This window comes from Geotrypetes seraphini, chromosome 4 (assembly GCF_902459505.1).
Source record: "Geotrypetes seraphini chromosome 4, aGeoSer1.1, whole genome shotgun sequence".
Taxonomy (NCBI): Eukaryota; Metazoa; Chordata; class Amphibia; order Gymnophiona; family Dermophiidae; genus Geotrypetes; species Geotrypetes seraphini.
In genome coordinates, this window is record NC_047087.1 from 109,559,171 (window position 1) to 109,577,148 (window position 17,978).

The following is a 17,978-nucleotide window of genomic DNA, read 5'->3' on the forward strand; positions in this document are numbered from 1 at the left end:
GTCTTCCAGAGGCACGCAGACATAAGCTTTGTACTCAGATGACGAGCATGATAGGCAAGCTAGCTCCATTCACGTAGCACTACCTTAAAGAGCTAGGATCCATGGCAGCTACTATAGACACGATCCCGTGGACAAAGGCTTATATGTGATCTCTCCAGAATGTGCTACTATTGTGGTGGTCTCCACAATCAGACTCCCCTGCAGATGTCTGACATGGTCTCCGGAATCCCATGCCAGTATGAACTGGTGGCTCAGTCAACAGGCTTTGTCAAGAGGCATGCCTCTCAGAATGGCTTTGTGGGTGATTGTGACCATGGATGCCAGCCTGTTTGGTTGGGGAACTCACTGCAGTCCAGGGGCATCGGTCAACCTCCTAGAGGAAGTGGTCAATCAATAGATTGGAGCTTCAGGCCATTTATTTGGCATTATAACAGCTAGAGAAGAGGCTGGATGGTCAGGCAGTCCGAGTTTTCTCGAACAATGCTACAGTGGTGGCACATGTCAATCACCTGGGAGGCATTAAGTGTGCACAGCGCCGCTGAGTCTGGAAGCTCGCTTATTGTTCCGGTGGGCAGAGCTATACCTTCATGCTCTTTCAGTGGTGCATATAGCAGGAGTGGACAGTGTCCAGGCCAATTACCTCAGCAGGCAGACACTAGATGCGGGAGAATGGACTTTATCTGCCACAGCATTCCAGGCCATTGTTCATTGCTGGGATTGCCCAACATTTGATCTGATGGCTACAGAGTGAAACAAGAAGGTGGACTACTTTTTCAGTCAAAGATCTGACATGTTCATCCAGCCATGACCAAAGAACAAACTCTCTTATACGTGTTTCTTCTGTGTCCCATGATAGGGCAGATATTCAACAGAATTGCAAATCATCTGGGAAAGTCATCCTCATGTCACCAGATTGGCCATGCAGACCATGGTATATGGACATTGAACGTCTGCAGATGTGCATAGGTCTCTCAGACTGTGGTTACAGCCAGACCTTTTCTCTCAGGGTCCAGTGGACATAGAAGATTTGGATTGCTTTGTCCTTATGGCATGGCTTTTGAACGTGCAGCGTTAGCACACAAATGATACTCAAGAGGTAGTTATTGCTACTCTTCTCAAAGCCAAGAAGCATATGATGATCTTTGCTTATGCTAAAGCTTGGGAAACATTTCAGCACTGGTGCATCAAGGAGAAGGCAGAGCCATTTTCCAATCCAATCTCAGGAGTGGTAGCTTTCTTGTATACAGGCCTTGACAAGGGTCTTTCAGTGGCATCACTCTGGGCCCAACTGAAGGGATTTGCCTGTTTCTGGACCTGAGAACCTAAAGCTCCCTTGGCGTCTCATCTGGAAATAGCCAGATCCTGAAAGAGTTGCTAAGGATTAGTCTACTGTTGAAACAACCGCTTTTGTCCTGGAACCATAATGTGGTCTTGCTCGGCCTCAGTCAAACTCCGTATGAGCCTCTTAGAGAAGCATCCTTGATGAATCTTAACGTAAAGATGACTTTTCTAATGGCCATTACGTCAGCGAGAAGAGTCTCTGAACTACAGGTTCTTTTGCACAGAGAGCCCTTCCTCAAGATCACAGAGACAGGGGATCTCCTTATGCGTGGTGCTATCATTTTTAGTGAAGATTGATTTGTCTTGCCATGTCATTCAAGAAGTAAGATTGCCTGCGTTCTAACCCACAGAGTCAAAGAAGAAGGACCGGATTCTAAAAAAGCAGGATGTGAAGATAGTCCTTCTACATTATCTAGAGGTTACAAATTAATTCTGACTGTCTGACCATCTTTTTGTGTTCACCAGTCAGGCTTAACACAGCAGACCAGTGACCAAGACCACCATTTCCAGATGGATTCACATGGCCATTTCGTCAGCATATATGTCCTGTGGCAAACAGTCGCCAGTCTCCGTGAAGACACATTTGACTAGAAGCATGGTTTCTTCTTGGGTTCTGGTAATTTCATGGGTTCATGGCTTCTTGGGTTCTGGTGATTTCACCCGAGGAGATTTGTAGGGCAGCGACCTGGTCCACTGTGCATACATTCTCCAAGTTGTACAGAGTGGATATAGCAGCAAGCGAGGACACCACATTTTGGTCCTTAGAGTTGTAAGCAGGCGCAGAGGTCCCACCTTAGATTTCAGGGACTGCTTTTGTACATCCCTATCGTCCAGAATGACACATCTATTACACTAGAAAAGGATATAAGGTTCTTACCTTGCTAATATCTTTTGTAGCAGTTAGGTGTCTCGTTCTGGAGCCCTGCCTGTGAGTTATTTCTCTGCCTGTCTACTCTCTCAATCAGATGGTTCCAGTCAAACCTGAGATTTTGATGTCAGTCAGCCTTCAGGATATAAAGAATATTGCTATAGCACATTAGAGAATGTTTGAACTCCATAAATGTTTCTGATTTGTATTTATATTCCATTGCAGTGTTTAACATGTTTGTTATTTTCAGAGTTTCACAAAAAATGTATTAATGTCATAAATAAGTGTAGGCAGTGCTGCTTTAGTTCAAGGGGGTGTATATTTCAAAAAACGGAGGAAAAAGCCTCAGGCAAATGCCCTCCCACCACCACAATGGTGGATAAAGGTGGTTGGATGGTAATCTTCATTGGCAGAAAACCTCCATTGCACTCCCTGTTAAATAAACTATAAGCAGGGCTGTCTATGCAATCGATAGATGAAAAAACTTTCAACTTATCTAGTAGTTTTTTCATCTAGTTTTTTCATCTATCGATTGCATAGACAGCCCTGCTTATAGTTTATTTAACAGGGAGTGCAATGGAGGTTTTCTGCCAATGAAGATTACCACCCATCCACCATTGTGGTGGTGGGAGGGCATTTGCCTGAGGCTTTTTCCTCCTTTTTTGAAATATACACCCCCTTGAACTAAAGCAGCACTGCCTACACTTATTTATGACATTAATACATTTTTTTGTGAAAGTGTGGCACATTACATTATCGATATTTCACATATCCGAGTTTCTTTTGTTATTTTCAGAGAACAGCACTGTATTTCAGGGAGTCTCCCCATACCCCTCCTTCTTATGTGTCCCTATATAGGGCTATCATTTTCATTGGAACAAACTGAAGGGGGCAGCAGAGCCCTCTGGTGAAGGAGGAGGAATCGAAAACTTAGAATGGATTCCTACTGCATAGCTTGCGAGCATGGAGAGAATACCCTATCATCCAGAATGACACACCTATCTACTAGAAAAGATATTAGCAAGGTAAGAATGTAATCTTTATTTCATTTTTTCCCTAATAGGATATAGGTATAGGTGGGCACAGAATTAAAATCTCCTGTCTTGAGGAAAATCAGTCCCTTGCCACACATCTCTAGCCTTGTCAGTGGAGTTTTTTGCACCAATTCTTTGTAAGTCAAAAGTAAATAGGAAATGGCCAAAATATGTCTTTTACAAATCTGTATCCCTTTTTGTAGTCTTTTGATTTTAAAGGAGACCTCATTGTTGCAATATTGAATACATTCAATCCCCGGTTTAAGAACATCTGATAGGTCAGATGTGTACTTAAGAACTGGGGTCCTGCTTCTTCCTTCATGTGACAACATGACCCTGTTCCTCCCGTCCTGTCCCAACATGCCCCTCTTCCTCTTTCTCACTTGCCTCCATCCCACTGGAGTTATCTACTCTGGCCAGCTCCCCCTTCCCTGCCGTACTTCTCTTCTCATTGTCCGGGCTGAATTTCCAACATGCAGTCCACAGCTAACCTGGAAGCCTTCCCTTTCTATCCCAATACACCCTCTTCCTCCCTTCTATATCCCAACATGCCTCTCATCCCTCCCACTTGTCTTCCTCCCACAATGTTTACCTCCTCTGGCCGGCTCCCTCCTCCCAGCTGTACTTCTCAAAGCCGCGGCTCCTACATGCGGCCTGCAGCTTACCCAGAAGCCTTCCCTCTGACTTCAGAGGGAAGGCTTCCAGGTTAGCTGTGGGCTGTGTATAGGACCCGTGGCTGCGACTTTGAGAAGTATGGCTGGGAGGAAGGAGCTGGCCAGGGGAAAACACATGTGGGAGGGAGGTTAGTTGGAAGGATGATGAGGGGCATGTGTTGGGATACAGAAGGGAGGAAGAGGGGCACATTGGGACTGGAAGAGAAGGCTTCCGGGTCAGCTGCGGGTCATGTGTAGAAACTACGGCTTTGAGATGAGAAGTACAGTAGGGAGGAGGGAGACAGCCAGAGGGGATAACGCCTGTGGGAGGGAGGCAAGTGAGAGAGGATGAGGGGTGTGTTGGGACACAGAAGGAAGGGATGAAACTTCAGACAAAGGATGGAAGGAGAGAGGGAGGGGGCATGAACTTGGGACACAGAATGGAGTGAGGGGAGCGTGAACTTGGGACATATGATGGAAGAATGGAGGGAGTGAGGGAAAGAGATGCTGAAGTGGAGGGAATAGAAAGGGAGAATTGTTGGGTATGGGTGTCTGAGAGGGAAAGAGAGATGGAGGACAGGAGGGGAGCATGAACTTGGAACATAGGATGGAAGAATGGAGGGAGTGAGGGAAAGATGCTGAGGTGGGTAAGGGAATAGAAAAGAATTGTTGGGCATGGGAGTCTGAGTGAGAGGGAAAGAGACAGTGCACACGGGGAAATGAAGAAAGAGGAGAATTGTTGGGCATAGGGAGGAAGAGAAATATTGAACATGGTGGTGGGAGAGGAGTGAGGTACAGATGCATAGGGAAGAGAGAGATGAGAGGGAGAAATATTGAATGTGGTGAAGAATCGAAGTAAGTGTAAACCTCTGTCTTTTTGTTGTATTTAAACTATAGTACTTTATTTTGAGGATTGTTTCTTTAATGTTTTTATAGACTGTGTACTGTAAAGGAGAACATAAATTTTCCTTTAAATCTATAGATATACTGAAAAAGAAAGATTACTGTAGAAAACCACCATATGTGCTGACAAGTAATTTAGCAAGTCAGATTGCCTTCAGGCCATTCCAGACAGGTGAGGTGTTTGGCCTGCTGTAGAGCAATATAAAACAGAAGCAAAGTAAATATAGAAGCCAGAGCTCTTTTAATGCTTGCTATTAATGTATATCTTGAATGATGCCTTCTTAGCTCATTCTTCCTCCTTTTTTTTTTTTTTTTGTTCTCTAACACTTTGGACTTTAAGTCTTCATTGGCAAGTATCAAGAAAACCTAGGAAGCAATAGGTTATAAAGTAAATCTTTGTGCTGTGTGGAAGCATGAGTGAGAAGTGTGGCTAACTGGAATTTTCCCACCTTCCCCCCCCCCCTCAGCTAAAGAGCTATGTGAAGGTGGAACTCTTAATGATGGTAAGAGAAAATGTGATCCAAAAGCATAATTTTAAGTAGGATTCCATTGTGGAAGTCTCCTTTTCGCATGTGCCCTTACACTAACTGCTAAAGAAATCTGATGTTGCAGACTATGCTCTCGGGGAAACAGAGTGCCTGATTTTGTTTGTTTCTGAAAAGCTCTCGTTAAGTACCTCCAAAACCAACTGTCTTCTCTTTCCATAGAAAGAAAATATTCACTTAACATCTCCTATTGCTATCAATGGCACCCCGATAAACCCCCTTAGTTCAGTTAAAATCCTTGGTGTAATGATCGACAGTAAATTGTCCTACCGCCTTCAGATTAGTGCAGTTGTTAACTGTTTTTTCAAGCTCAGAATAATCAGATCCTTAGCAAACATTCTTGACCCCCCAGTCTCTTAACATCAGGAAATATTGTTTAAAAACATTTGCTTTATTTTGGCTAGAGTGTATAACTTTAAACCCCAAAAAGAAAATATGATAATGACAGAAATTCATCAAAGCTCTAACAAAACCTTTTTATTCCAAAGTTTCTAAATTAATTTCTGCACCTCACATGCCAGTCTGCCTGACCTGGTTGCCAGCCTTTGAAACATAGAGAGATGCAACTTTGGATTTCTCACCCTCTCATCTGTGATATTTACTCTTTCTTACTGGCAGGTATCGTTGGAGGCTCAGTGGCATGGGTTGGCATTAAATGTGCCTTGCAGACTGCTTTCACTTTCAGTGAAGTAAACAGGAAGTGAAAACAGATGAAGCCAGCTAACACTGCTGCAGACTTGGTGCATCTCTCACTGGAACCTCAGTGTAATGAGGCCACAAAAATGAACTTTAAGGCCATCTTTTGGAGACCACTGATATAGCGCAACCCCCTCCTGTTTGATCCATTGCGATGTAATTCATACCCTGATAACAGTATACCTATTGATGATCTTACTTCCACAAGGTCACCAAGATGTCTGTTATATCTGCCTCTTCATTTAGTGCTATATATACTCTGACTCTCCCATCTTTCAGGCTTCCAGCGTTTGTATACGAATACTTCAAATTGTATACAAATACTTTTAAAACCAATAGGAGGAAATATTTTTTCACTCAAAGAATAGTTAAGCTCTGGAACGCATTGCCAGAGATTGTGGTAAGAGTGGATAGCGTAGCTGGTTTTAAGAATGTTTGGACAATTTCTTGGAGGAAAAGTCCATAGTCTGTTATTAAGAAAGACATGGAGCAAGCCACTGCTTGACCTGGATCGGTAGCATGGAAAATTGCTACTCTTTGGGTTTTGGCCAGGTACTAGTGACCTGAATTGGCTACTGTGAGAATGGGCTACTGGGCTTGATGGACCTTTGGTCTGACCCAGTAAAGCTATTCTTATGTTCTTAAACACTTCAAATTGTGCTTAGAAGTTTACAGGAATAATTTGCAACCTTTACACTGCTGTCCCCTTAAACACTCCTGACACCATTGAAACCTCTCTATTGGGAGTCCCTAAATGTCCTGTTTCAGTAGTATTCTTCAAGGATACTCAACGCTGAACCATGCGCTCCAGGGTGACTGTCAGCTTTTCCTCCCATTTTAGTTTACAGTTGCTCTTTGTCCTTTTTAAATGTTAGTACCAGCAGCCTGGTTCCATCTGGTTAAGTTGATGTTCATCCTTTTAGAATAGAATTTACCCAGTTCTTAACAAATCTAAATCCCTAATATCTGTACTATCGTCTCAACTGTGCATTGAGATTTTGGAGCTCTGCTTACCTCTTTTGTTGTGTGTGTGGAATGGGGAGCATTTCTGAAAATGCTACCCTGGATGATCTGCACTTTCTTCCTAAGAATCTACATTTGGTTTCCAGAACCTCCCTCTCACATTTTCCTATGTCATTGGTACCCACATGTATCAAGAAAGCAAGCTCCTCCCAAGCACCATCTAAAATCTTATCTAGGTGACATGTGAGGTCTGACACCTCTGCACCAGGCAGGCAAGTGACCAGAGAATCCTCACATCCACCAGCCACCCAGCTGTCTATATGCCTAATGATCAAATCACCAACTACAATAGTTGTCTTAACCCTTCCCTCCTGGGCAGAAGCCTCTGGAGACCCATTCTCAATGTGAGAGGATGTTGCATCCCCTGGTGGGTAGGTCTTGACTATAGGATTGATCCTACTTTACTAGGGTGATGCTGTCCTTTAAGAAGACCTCTCTCCTCCAAAGCAGCACAAGGAGTGATAGACTGGAGGTGGGAATTTTTCTGCATTGTCCCTGTAAGTCTCTTTTATGTACCTTCTCTGTCTCCTGCTTTAGCCTCAAGAGAATGAACTTGTTCTGAGAACTAGGAACTCTGCATTGAGCACACACACATAACCTCTTACCAAATGGAAGATAATCATACATGTGACACTCAGTGTAAAAGACTGGATGGTACCCCCTCTTGCTGCTGGATTTCTATCTGCATCACAGTATTACTGAAGTGTTTAGTTTAAAACTTGTTAAGGTACTTGGAATATTAGACTAATACAAAAAAACGTAAGATTATATTTCATGATTTCCAGTGCCACTCCACCTCTAGCACTGCTCCAGATGCTTAAACAGCCCTCAGAAATGTGTGTTGGGTGGTAGGGGTTTGTGCCATGTGGTGCATACTCGTGATGAACTTCGCCACTAGAGTCAAAGAAGACGATCAGCTTGACTTTGACATTGCTACAGACCTGACTTGCTTTTTTTGGCCTCGGGGATGTTGAATGCTTCCATTGTTATGACATCAACTTTGTTTCTGGGTCGTAGCCAGTGATCGCTGTGCTAAGGAAGTTGTGATCACTGTTCACAGAAAAAAAAACAACAAAAAACCTGTTTGAATCTAAACTTGTTAAGGTACTTGGAATATTAGACTAATACAAAAAAAGTAAGATTATATTTCATGATCTCCAGTGCCACTCTACCTCTAGCACTGCTCCAGATGCTTAAACAGCCCTCAGAAATGTGTGTTGGGCGATAGGGGTTTGGAAGAACACAGCAATCCTGAAACTATAGGAGCTCTCTTCTGCTGTCTAAGAATCACTATGGTCTGGTCACTAGTTAGGAGAGCATTGGAGTCCTACTCTTTATAACAAATCTATAAAAAGAGAGATGGATTATGGGAGGGAGGAGCGTTAACGCCACATTAAATGGGCATGCCTGGATAGGGCAGGGACCTTGACTTCTCCAAGTATTCCAAATGCAACCACCTCAGGCTGGACCTGAATTCCTCTTCTTGCTCCCATTCAACTGCATCCTGACCAAGGAGCTCCTTATTAGAGAAGCCCTTTGCTGTACGGAATGTCCATCAATATCTGCTGGAGACAGAGAATACTGGTTTGCTGGAGCTGCATGATGGCCTGTTGTAGGACAGAGCTCACAGCTTGCTAGTCTATCTGTATCTGCTAGCTGAGGGGGATAACTCACAATTCTGGACTTGTTGGGTAGAAGAAAATAAATTTTCACTTACTTTCCTCCTGTATGCAAAAATTCTTCCTCCTCCTCCAGCAAAGCATGAGGGTCTGGGCTCATGGGTCCTCTCACTGTCACGATCAATATTGAAGATAGAAAGTGAGGTGAAATGGTTACCACAGTCCAAAAGGTTACCTCACTTGTTAGGGTAAATCATTTAACAAGCAGAATATTCAATCCATGCTTTATAAATTTCTTCTTAATAAATCAATCCAAAACTGCTGGTCATTCAATTATATATATTCTTTATTATTTAAAAATAGCTTGCTCCAACAATAATAGTATGCCCGACGGGACCCGTTTCGCCTAAACAGGCTTTTTCAAGGGTTCCAACTGGGAGCACTGTATAATATAAATACAAAAACAAAATAATTTTCAATTACACAATTACCCTCAAACTGTATTTTAGCTCATAAATACACAAACTAAAAGCTAATACAGTTACATATTTAACAAATAGAAAATCATCTCGATTACTAATGTATATTTCTCATAACCCTCTCATTGAAACTCATCACATTTACAATAATGAACTTTCTATCCATTCCATAATTCATACATAAATACATTCAACAGAATATTCTTTATTATTTTAATATTGAATTTAGTAAAGAACCAAATTGAAAACTCATAAATAGATTGTGATAAAAAGCCCTTGTTAAAAAATATATAGATTATTGAAATCCCCTTATAAGAATTATCTTCAATAAAAACACTGTCTAGATATTTAAACATAGGCAGTAATAGATATGTTTACCAAAACTCTATATAACCTCCTTTGCTAATGAATACATAAACCTACAATTATCTAAAAGTTCCTTAGAAGCACCTCACAACTCACAGTCACATCATTCATTCAACTAACAACATAATTTCTAACATTTTCCCTAACGGGACGAAGACTAAGGTAACTACAAATGCCTTTTATAATCAATATTAGGTGTTAAATACATGAATAGACTCCACAAAGTGGAAAGGCACTAAATACCACTCAAAGGGAACAGTGCAGATGTAGTGTAGGGCTCAAAATATAACCCTGACTTACCGGAGAAATAATTCACTGAAATAATACTTCAAACCCACATATAAACGTTCCGTATCAGGAAACATACACAAAATAACTCTATTGATCATCTCAAATGCACTGTTCATTCAAAAAACATTCGTTCCAAATAACCAACCTGAATTCCGGCGTCCTCTCTTTTACGGCTCTGGAGCTGTTCTAAATTCACTGTTAACTATGAAAGCCATTTATAGTCATCCACGCAGCTGTGTTAACCAGGTCAAAACGTAACCTTTGCGTACTTGCTAAAGCATAACGTAATGATGTACTTACCGGTTTGAACCACGGCGCATACAATCTCATTGACAGTCATTGCTTTGCGTGCTTGTTAAGGCACAATATGACATTCTTTATTTCAACTCTGACCCTGTACAGCGATTTTAAACCGCAGCACATACAATTTCATTGACAGAGTCAAAACGTGACCTTGGCGTACTTGTCAAGGCACAATATGATGACGTTCCCTATCTCAACGCTGACTCCGCATAACCAGTTTTAAACCGCAGCGCATGCGTATTAAAGACGTCACTCGTGGTCCAAACATTCGTGTTAAACATCAATCAGGTCAACATATAACTAAAATTAAAATTAAGATTAAACTGCGCCAGTGCATTGAGAGGGTCAAGATTTACCTCAAACGTATTGCCCAACAATCATATATATATTCCTTTTCAAGGTACTCGCGCTGAATCTTCTAATTTATAACTAACAACGCATGCGTAACAAACCATTCATACCAAACCATGTCCATTCTAATACACTAGCATTTCTCTCACATACAAAACTCCTTCTTAAAAATAGTGTTAAACAATTCATAAACACCTAAACCCAGAATCATCAGAGCACCAACTTAACTCCATGTTGTCAAAAACTAAACCCCTAAAAAATTATCGTAAATACTGAATTAAATGCATCAAAATACAATTTATATTACCAATTGATATCAAACTCCATCATCCAGTATCAATAAATAAATATAGTTCAATATAATTAAATATAAAGTGCATTGTGACAAAATATCCTAATGATATCATTCATTATAAATCTCCCATGAAATCAGATCCTATATGATAAAGATAAACATTATTAAAAAATTTTAAATAAAAGGCTTCCAATCTATATATCCGTTTAATTCATTTGGCTCTAGTCAATTCAATAAAAATGTCCATTTTGTTTCTTTTTGTAATAACCTTCCTTGTAGCAGGATCCAGGCAATAACCACCTGGTAATTCCACAGGCAAGGACCTTTAAAGATTAGTTATCCCAACCAAGTTCACTAGGTTCAGGTCCCTCTTTCCCTTTATCGTTTTACTTAGGGTGAGGTATGAAGAGTCAAAGTTTTATTATGCTTTAGTGTAAATACATAAAATTCTCCTCTAGTCTTCACAAGAGCCATAGTCCACAGTTCAGTCTTTCAGGAGGGACTTATTTCAGGAAATCAGACAATTTCCTTAACAAACTAAAGCAAATTAGGTCACCGCCTTAATGTTTCTCTATCCACAATCTTCATTCCCTATTACTAGCAAAAGAACAGTTTAAAAAAAACTAATATCATTCTTCTCAGCACTTTCCTTTCCAAACAAAAACAGTCTCTGCAAATGTATGTTCCCTAAAACTATATGAGGGGAAGGTTTTCTGAGTATATGTTGGAGAGTGACTTTTAACCTCCACATGCACAGTAAATTTTGACTTCTCCGGTGTGTATGCGTATATACATGTATGTTTGATGTGTATATATAATATATTGAGATTTTGGTGGACAGGAGATTTTGAGACCATTTCAAATTTCAGAAATGATTCATTTCTAAATACATTGTGTGGGTCTGAGGTGCTGGGAAAGACTTAACATAGACCGTTGATGCATGCAGCATGTTTAACAGGTTTATCTTGATGACGGTGATGACATCTTCTAATCCTGACTCCTGGGGCATCTTGGTTGCTTTTGAACTGTTATCGATATGTATAGGGATGTGAGCTGCCTCTTTTCCCTCTCCATGTAAACTTGACAAAGTAGGTGATGGATTGAATTTGATGTGTGTGTTTTTATGCATATTCTTGCTATTCTGCATGCACCATGAAAGTGGTGTTTTTTCTATTAATCTGTGTCTGCTGTTGTTGACAGCTTTTTCGCTTGAATATGTACTAACCGGCAGCTGTACACTATGCTAACCTGAGTATAACTGAGGTGACAGGTCAAAAGCGCGCAACGACAAAGGCGCGCCGACAACCCAGCGCAGACAATTTGAGCGCAAGGTGGAAGCTCGCCGAAGAAAAAAAGTATTTTAAAGGGCTCCGATGGGGGGCGTGGTGGGGGGGAACCCCCCCACTTCTCTTAATAGAGATCACGCCGGTGTTGTGGGAGGTTTGGGGGATTGTAACCCCCCACATTATACTGAAAACTTCACTTTTCCCCGGTGTGATCTCTATTAAGTAAAGTGTGTGGGGGGGTTCCCCACCAACACCCTCCGTCGGAGCCCCTTAAAATACTGTTTTTCTTTGGCGCGCTTCTGCCTTGCGCTCAGTTGTCTGCGCTGGGTTGTCGTCACACCTTTGTTGTCGCGCGCTTTTGTCTATGAACCGTAACTGAAGTAGAAGGCATTGTATAACTCTAAAGGGATATGAATAAAAAGGGGAGGACCATTAAGGGGAGGGAAAGGATAATTTTCTCTGTTGCACTGGTGTTTGCAGGAAGTTCCTTGATCTTTTTATTACTGAAGTAGGAAACTGGTTCTAGAAAACAAAGAATTATTTTTTGTAAGTGTAGTAGCAGAGCAGAGACAGGAGCTAGGAAATCTTGTATATGACCCTTGGAATACTAGGTTGATACAGGAGATGAACTTCTGAAATTCCAGATAGTTTTATGGCCTTTAAGGTATCTGTATGTAAGGGAGAGCTAACCATACAGGGGTCCCTAATATTACACTTTCAATGTTTCATTGTTTGTGTCATGCATCCTATTCATTACTGATCTGGCTTTCCCTTACAGTTGAGCATGAAATAGTATTATGTATGTTTGCCACTGAAAACATCCATGAACTTTTATTTTGTTTCCATGTATGCATGGAGTGAAGCTGGAGAAGTGGATGTCAAATCTGTGAACAGAGAACCAAGCTTATTAGGGTTTAGGAATAGTGATTAAAAGGAAAAGCAAACAAGGTATCTGCCTAATGTGGCACAGTAGCATCACTAATCCAGAGTCAGTCTGGCTAGTGGGGTACCATGACCACATGCTATCACCAAAATGTAAGTTCAGAAGGCAGTGCGTAAATGCTGAATACCCCACACTGGCCTTGCAGACTCTGGTTTAGATCTGCATTCCTAGGGGCATTTGGGGCACTGCAGCAGAGACATTCACCAAAGGTGAGGGTAATCCTGACAGGGGTGTGTGGCTTAATAATATAAGAGTTGCCATACTAGGTCAAGACCGAAGGTCCATCAATCCTAGTATCCTGTTTCTCAACTTGGCAATGTGAGAGACTAAAATCCTGAGGAGATTGGGGAGAGAAGGTGAGAGTCTGGATAATGTAGGGTGGGATGGGAGGGGGATCATGGCTAAAGTTTCACCTAACGGTGGCAAATATCCTTGAGTTGTCCTTAAAGCTTCTTCTGTAAATTGCTTGCAAATTGCATTGTGCTGATTCCTCGCAGGGGAGTTTGTTGCACATGTCTTATTTTGCTCAGTGAGTTTGGTAGTGTGTGTTTGTGTGCGCATTATGTTGCTCATTTATTTCACTGTTTTTTTTTTTTTTTTATTGATTTGTGCATTCCTGCCATTGTCACATTTCATATCTACTTTTGTTTGCATCTTTGGAAAAAATTGTCCTGTGCACCCTGTTTCGTCTGTCCATCTTGGCAGCTGCAGCACTACTGAAAGCTTGATGTCGCCAGTTAAGCAGGCTCCACGGAAGCTGCCCTCTGATGCTGAGGGTTTGGTTAACAGCGTACCTGTTGGATCCCATCAGGTAATAACTTGCTGCAGCAGTGCAGTTTAAGACAAAAATGCAGTGGAGGGAATAATCTTGGAAACATGGAGTTAAAAACAAGGAAAGAGAAATGACTTGTGTTTAGATCACCCTTAATTACTGAATATTGCAGCTAAATTTATTTTTGGGGCTAAGAGATGCGATAGGGCCCTTATCTGAAAACTCCATTGGTTACCAGTTCGTGCTCAATGTAAATTTAAGATGTGTACAACTGTCTTCTGAATCCTTCATGGGATGGCACCATCTTATTTGCCTGCTTTAGAATTGTCAAAGAGTAAATTGTCTCTCAAAAGATTTACAACTTTTATTTTCATCTGCTTGAAAATTTTGCTTCAATTGCTATCAGGTGATATCCTTCTCATATCAAGCTGTAAAACTCTGGAATGCACTCCCAGGGACTCTGAGAACGGAACCGTATAAGGTTCCGTAAATTATTGAAAACATATCTCTTTAAAATGTAGTTTTATTTGCTGAGACTCTATTAGGTATTACTTAAGATGTTGGTCTTTACTAATTTTTAAGCGAGAGCTATTTTGGGTCCAAAAGGGCTGAAAAAGCTGACAGATATCTTCCTACTTGGGGCCATGATGCTAACAGCACTTCTCGACATACCTACCAAAACACCTGGCCTTGGTCACACAATGCAGAGCACAGATGAACCCTAAGCAAATAATACAGGAGCACAAACTAAAAGTCCTAATATACACAACTGAAACCCATGATGCCATAGTCTGCATGCTGTACAGCACCAGAGAAATGGAGAGAAATGCATTTCTTCTTGAACAGTGCAAAATATAGCTTGCAGATATAAATTCTCAAAAATGACACATTTCAATCACTGAATTGAAAATAAAATCATTTTCCTACCTTTGTTGTCTGGTGATTTTATTTTTCTAATCATATTTTCCCAGGCTCTGGCTACACTTCATTTTATTTGTGCTCTTAACTCTGTTTCCAGGACCTTATCCATTTGCTGTTTTTCTCTCCTTCACTTTCTACCCTACATCCATTTTCACCTTAACTTTTAATATTCAACTTTCTTACATTTTTCTGTTTCCTTCTCAATATGTCTACTTCTCCACCTTTTCCCTTCCTATCCAACCATGTGCACCATCTCCTTTCTCTCTCTGCCCTTCCCCTCCTCTCCATCCATGAACCTTAACTCCTCCCTCTCTCTGCCCTTCCCATCTTTCTTCCCACAGAGGTCTGGCATCTTCTTAACCTTCCTCCACCCCACCCCCCACCGGGATCTGGCATTTTTTGTTTCCAGAGCTGCAATCCTGCACTGCTCGGGTCACAGGCAGGATGAATGAAGTAAATACGCTGCCTTCATCTTGGGCACGGAAAGCTTCCAGGGCTACTGAAGGCAGTGTGTTTACTTCATTCACGCTGCCCACAGCCCAAGCAGTGCAGGATTACAGCGCTGGAAACAAAAAGTGCCAGATTGCAACAGGGGAGGGATGATATTCTGCACAGGCTTCACAGGCTGCTATTGGCTTACTGTCCTTGCAATGAAAACCACTGACTTAGATGATTATAGAATTTATGTATGCAAGTCAGAAAGGATTGCTTCCTTTTATTTAACTTTATTGTAATCTGCACTAATATCTTTTGACAAGGTGACGGATTATCAATTTTTATATTGTATTGTAAACTGCAAGGTACACCTTGGTTGTGTCCAGTATCAGATTTGTCTTTAGGTGGTCCTGTCTGAGAGTGCAGAAGCCTGAAGGAGGGTTGAGTATAGTTGTGGCAGTGTTCTAAATCCACCTGGTAGCCATTGCCTCTACTCTCTTAAAGGCACAAGAATAAGTTGATAGTGTTTACAGTCCTAATGCTACTGGCCCATGAATCAATGTATCTTCAAATTGTCACCAGAACTGTATTTTCAACCAGGCCTCTTTGTGACTGGTGGAAAATACATAACCATTGAATGCACTAACCATTGTGTGCATTCAATGGTTAGTGTATCTCAGTTCCATCCTTGAGGACATGAAGCTGTCTCCTGCAGAATACTACTACTTAAGTTTTTGGGGGGTTTTTCCACACCCTATCTGGGAAGTTGCTATTCCTATGTAGTATATCTCCTTCCTCTCTAAGGAAACTGTGTGCAGTAAGATCTGTCTGATAGACCTCATAAGGAACCCAGGAGACCAGTTCAGACAACAGCTTTGGAAGCTGTTTAGGTTACAAATCTATGGTTGGATATGGGAAAGGTGGGTGTTCTGGGTGTGACCTTTTTAATATGGGTTGACTGTTGTTTTTCTGTGTCTCTCCCTCCCAAAAAAAAAAAAATTGTGTAAGATAACAAAAACCATATTGGACAAGAGGAGGGCTTTACAAGTGGGTAGTTTATGGTTGATTGCTGGAATATGTCTTCAGCACTATGAACAGTAGGCAGATTGGTAAAGAATGGGAGCAACAAGGACAAATTCCATTCTGAGATACTGGGGCATATCATACCTCTTTGAAAGTCAGTGTATTGGAGAAATCTTTCTTTTGTGAAATGAGAAGTTCTGTCTGATACATTTTTAATGGTTTAGTGTAGGAGAGGAACATAAATATTCTCTGATTTAATGCTCCTCTGTTTATTATCCAGAAAATAGCAGAGGCATCTGTGTATGGCAGAGCTGGGGCTTTGTCATGTGCAGGGAAGAAGAACGCAAACACTGATTAGAAAAAAAGGAGGGAGATATGTTTCAGCAAGACAGATCCATGTTTGCTTCTGCTGTGGCTTATTACCTCATGGTACACACCCTACTATTATATGTAATACATAAATGAAATCTTAATGTCTTGTAGTTGCTGAGCCTATAGAGTGTGAAGCCCTGAGGGAAAGGACTCGAAGCTAGATGCACTGAAACAGGCTCAGTAATACCGCATGAGTCCTCTCTAATCTGATTTTTGGCCAATTCCAAAAGAGCAATTGATGCACTAACAAGTTTGCATACAAATTATTTGCCTGGAGGTCCACTGTAATCCACGTCTTTCCCATCCAATGGTTCGCTGAGAGAGCAACTCTCACATATCGGCAGAGCCGGCAGGGGAGGCCCAAAGCAACCTCCTGCCACTCAGCTGTTTGGGGCAGGAAACCGTTTTTTTTTTTTCTCTTTTCTTTTTTTTTAAGAACACAGATGTGTGTGTTACCCACGCACATCTGTCCCCATTTTTTTTTAATTTAAAGTTGTGCCGGCCCCCCGCCCTCTCGACCACAGCCATTGCAACCACTTCCCCATGACAACCATGGGTCCCTCAGCACCCTCCTCCTGACAATGACGGCTGCCCCCGCGAGAGACAGGAGGGATGCCCACTCCCTCCTGCCTCAGCAACCTGTGGCAACAAAAATGGCAGGAGGGATGCCCACTCCCTCCTGCCACTGGATGCCACCCCTCCCCATGCCAGGTACTCCCCGAACCATCCCCTCCCCTCCTCAAAAAAAGCTCCCCCCCTCGTGTATCACATGCTGTACCAGGGAGGGGAAGACCCGCCATTTTTGTAGGCCTCAGAGCAGGAGGAATCCGGCTTCCCTCTTGCTTTCAACTTTGGACAAAGGTTCTCAAAAGTTTTCAAAAATTCTAAAATCGCCATTTTTGAACTTAGTGTGAAAAATATTGCAATTTTGACATGAATTTCTTAGTGGCAGCCATCTTGGATTTTAGCAATCTTTTTTTCAAAAGTTCCCAGCACTTCAAAAACTGCATTTTTTTGCCTCAAAACCTGTCAGAATTGAGTCCTTGAGCTCTTCTACTTCAAATTCTTGCCAGGATTGTGCAACTTTAGCGCCTCCAGAGCGTTCTTGTGCCACGTAGTGCAGGGAGAGACGGCAGCACCATGCTTAACCTTTCCCCTTCCTAAGTTGGTGACTAAACGGGCGACTAGCCCATTGGGGCACCATTTCTTTTTTTATGATTCGGAAGGCTGAATGTTCTGTTTGACAGGATGTGGACGCCCCGCAGTCCAAGAAACACAAGGTTAAGTCATCTAAGGGTGACTCTATGCTCCATGGTCCAGAGGCCATCTCAAACTTTTCCCCTCTTTTACTAAGGCGTTAGCATTTAGCGTGTGCTAAAACGGCTAGCGCGCCTTAGTAAAAGGACTCCTACATGAAATTTTTTGTGTCAAGCCTTTCATGAGAGCTGTGCTTCTCCTG

The 17,978-nt window shown here is 41.8% G+C and overlaps 1 protein-coding gene and 1 long non-coding RNA gene across 5 annotated transcripts in view; one reads left to right on the forward strand and one right to left on the reverse strand.

The window, feature by feature from the left end:
• Nucleotides 1–17,978, forward strand: part of MPZL1 (myelin protein zero like 1) — a 73,596-nt gene that overhangs the window by 42,475 nt on the left and 13,143 nt on the right. The window contains exons 5-6 of one of the 2 annotated variants that reach the window (XM_033941522.1): nucleotides 11,726–11,855; nucleotides 13,702–13,794. In XM_033941522.1, the coding sequence (XP_033797413.1) occupies nucleotides 11,726–11,819 (94 nt within the window). In that variant the 3' untranslated portion in view covers nucleotides 11,820–11,855; nucleotides 13,702–13,794. Of the gene's footprint in view, nucleotides 1–11,725; nucleotides 11,856–13,701; nucleotides 13,808–17,978 lie in introns of those variants that run through there. The other variant, XM_033941521.1, reaches the window with a different exon arrangement.
• LOC117359193 overlaps nucleotides 1–17,978 on the reverse strand; it is a 102,066-nt gene that overhangs the window by 23,460 nt on the left and 60,628 nt on the right. For 2 of the 3 annotated variants that reach the window (XR_004539179.1, XR_004539178.1), the window contains exons 2-3: nucleotides 8,781–8,853; nucleotides 8,005–8,113 (exon numbers count right to left, since the gene is read on the reverse strand). This is a non-coding gene — a long non-coding RNA (uncharacterized LOC117359193). Of the gene's footprint in view, nucleotides 1–8,004; nucleotides 8,114–8,780; nucleotides 9,125–17,978 lie in introns of all 3 variants that reach the window. The other variant, XR_004539180.1, reaches the window with a different exon arrangement.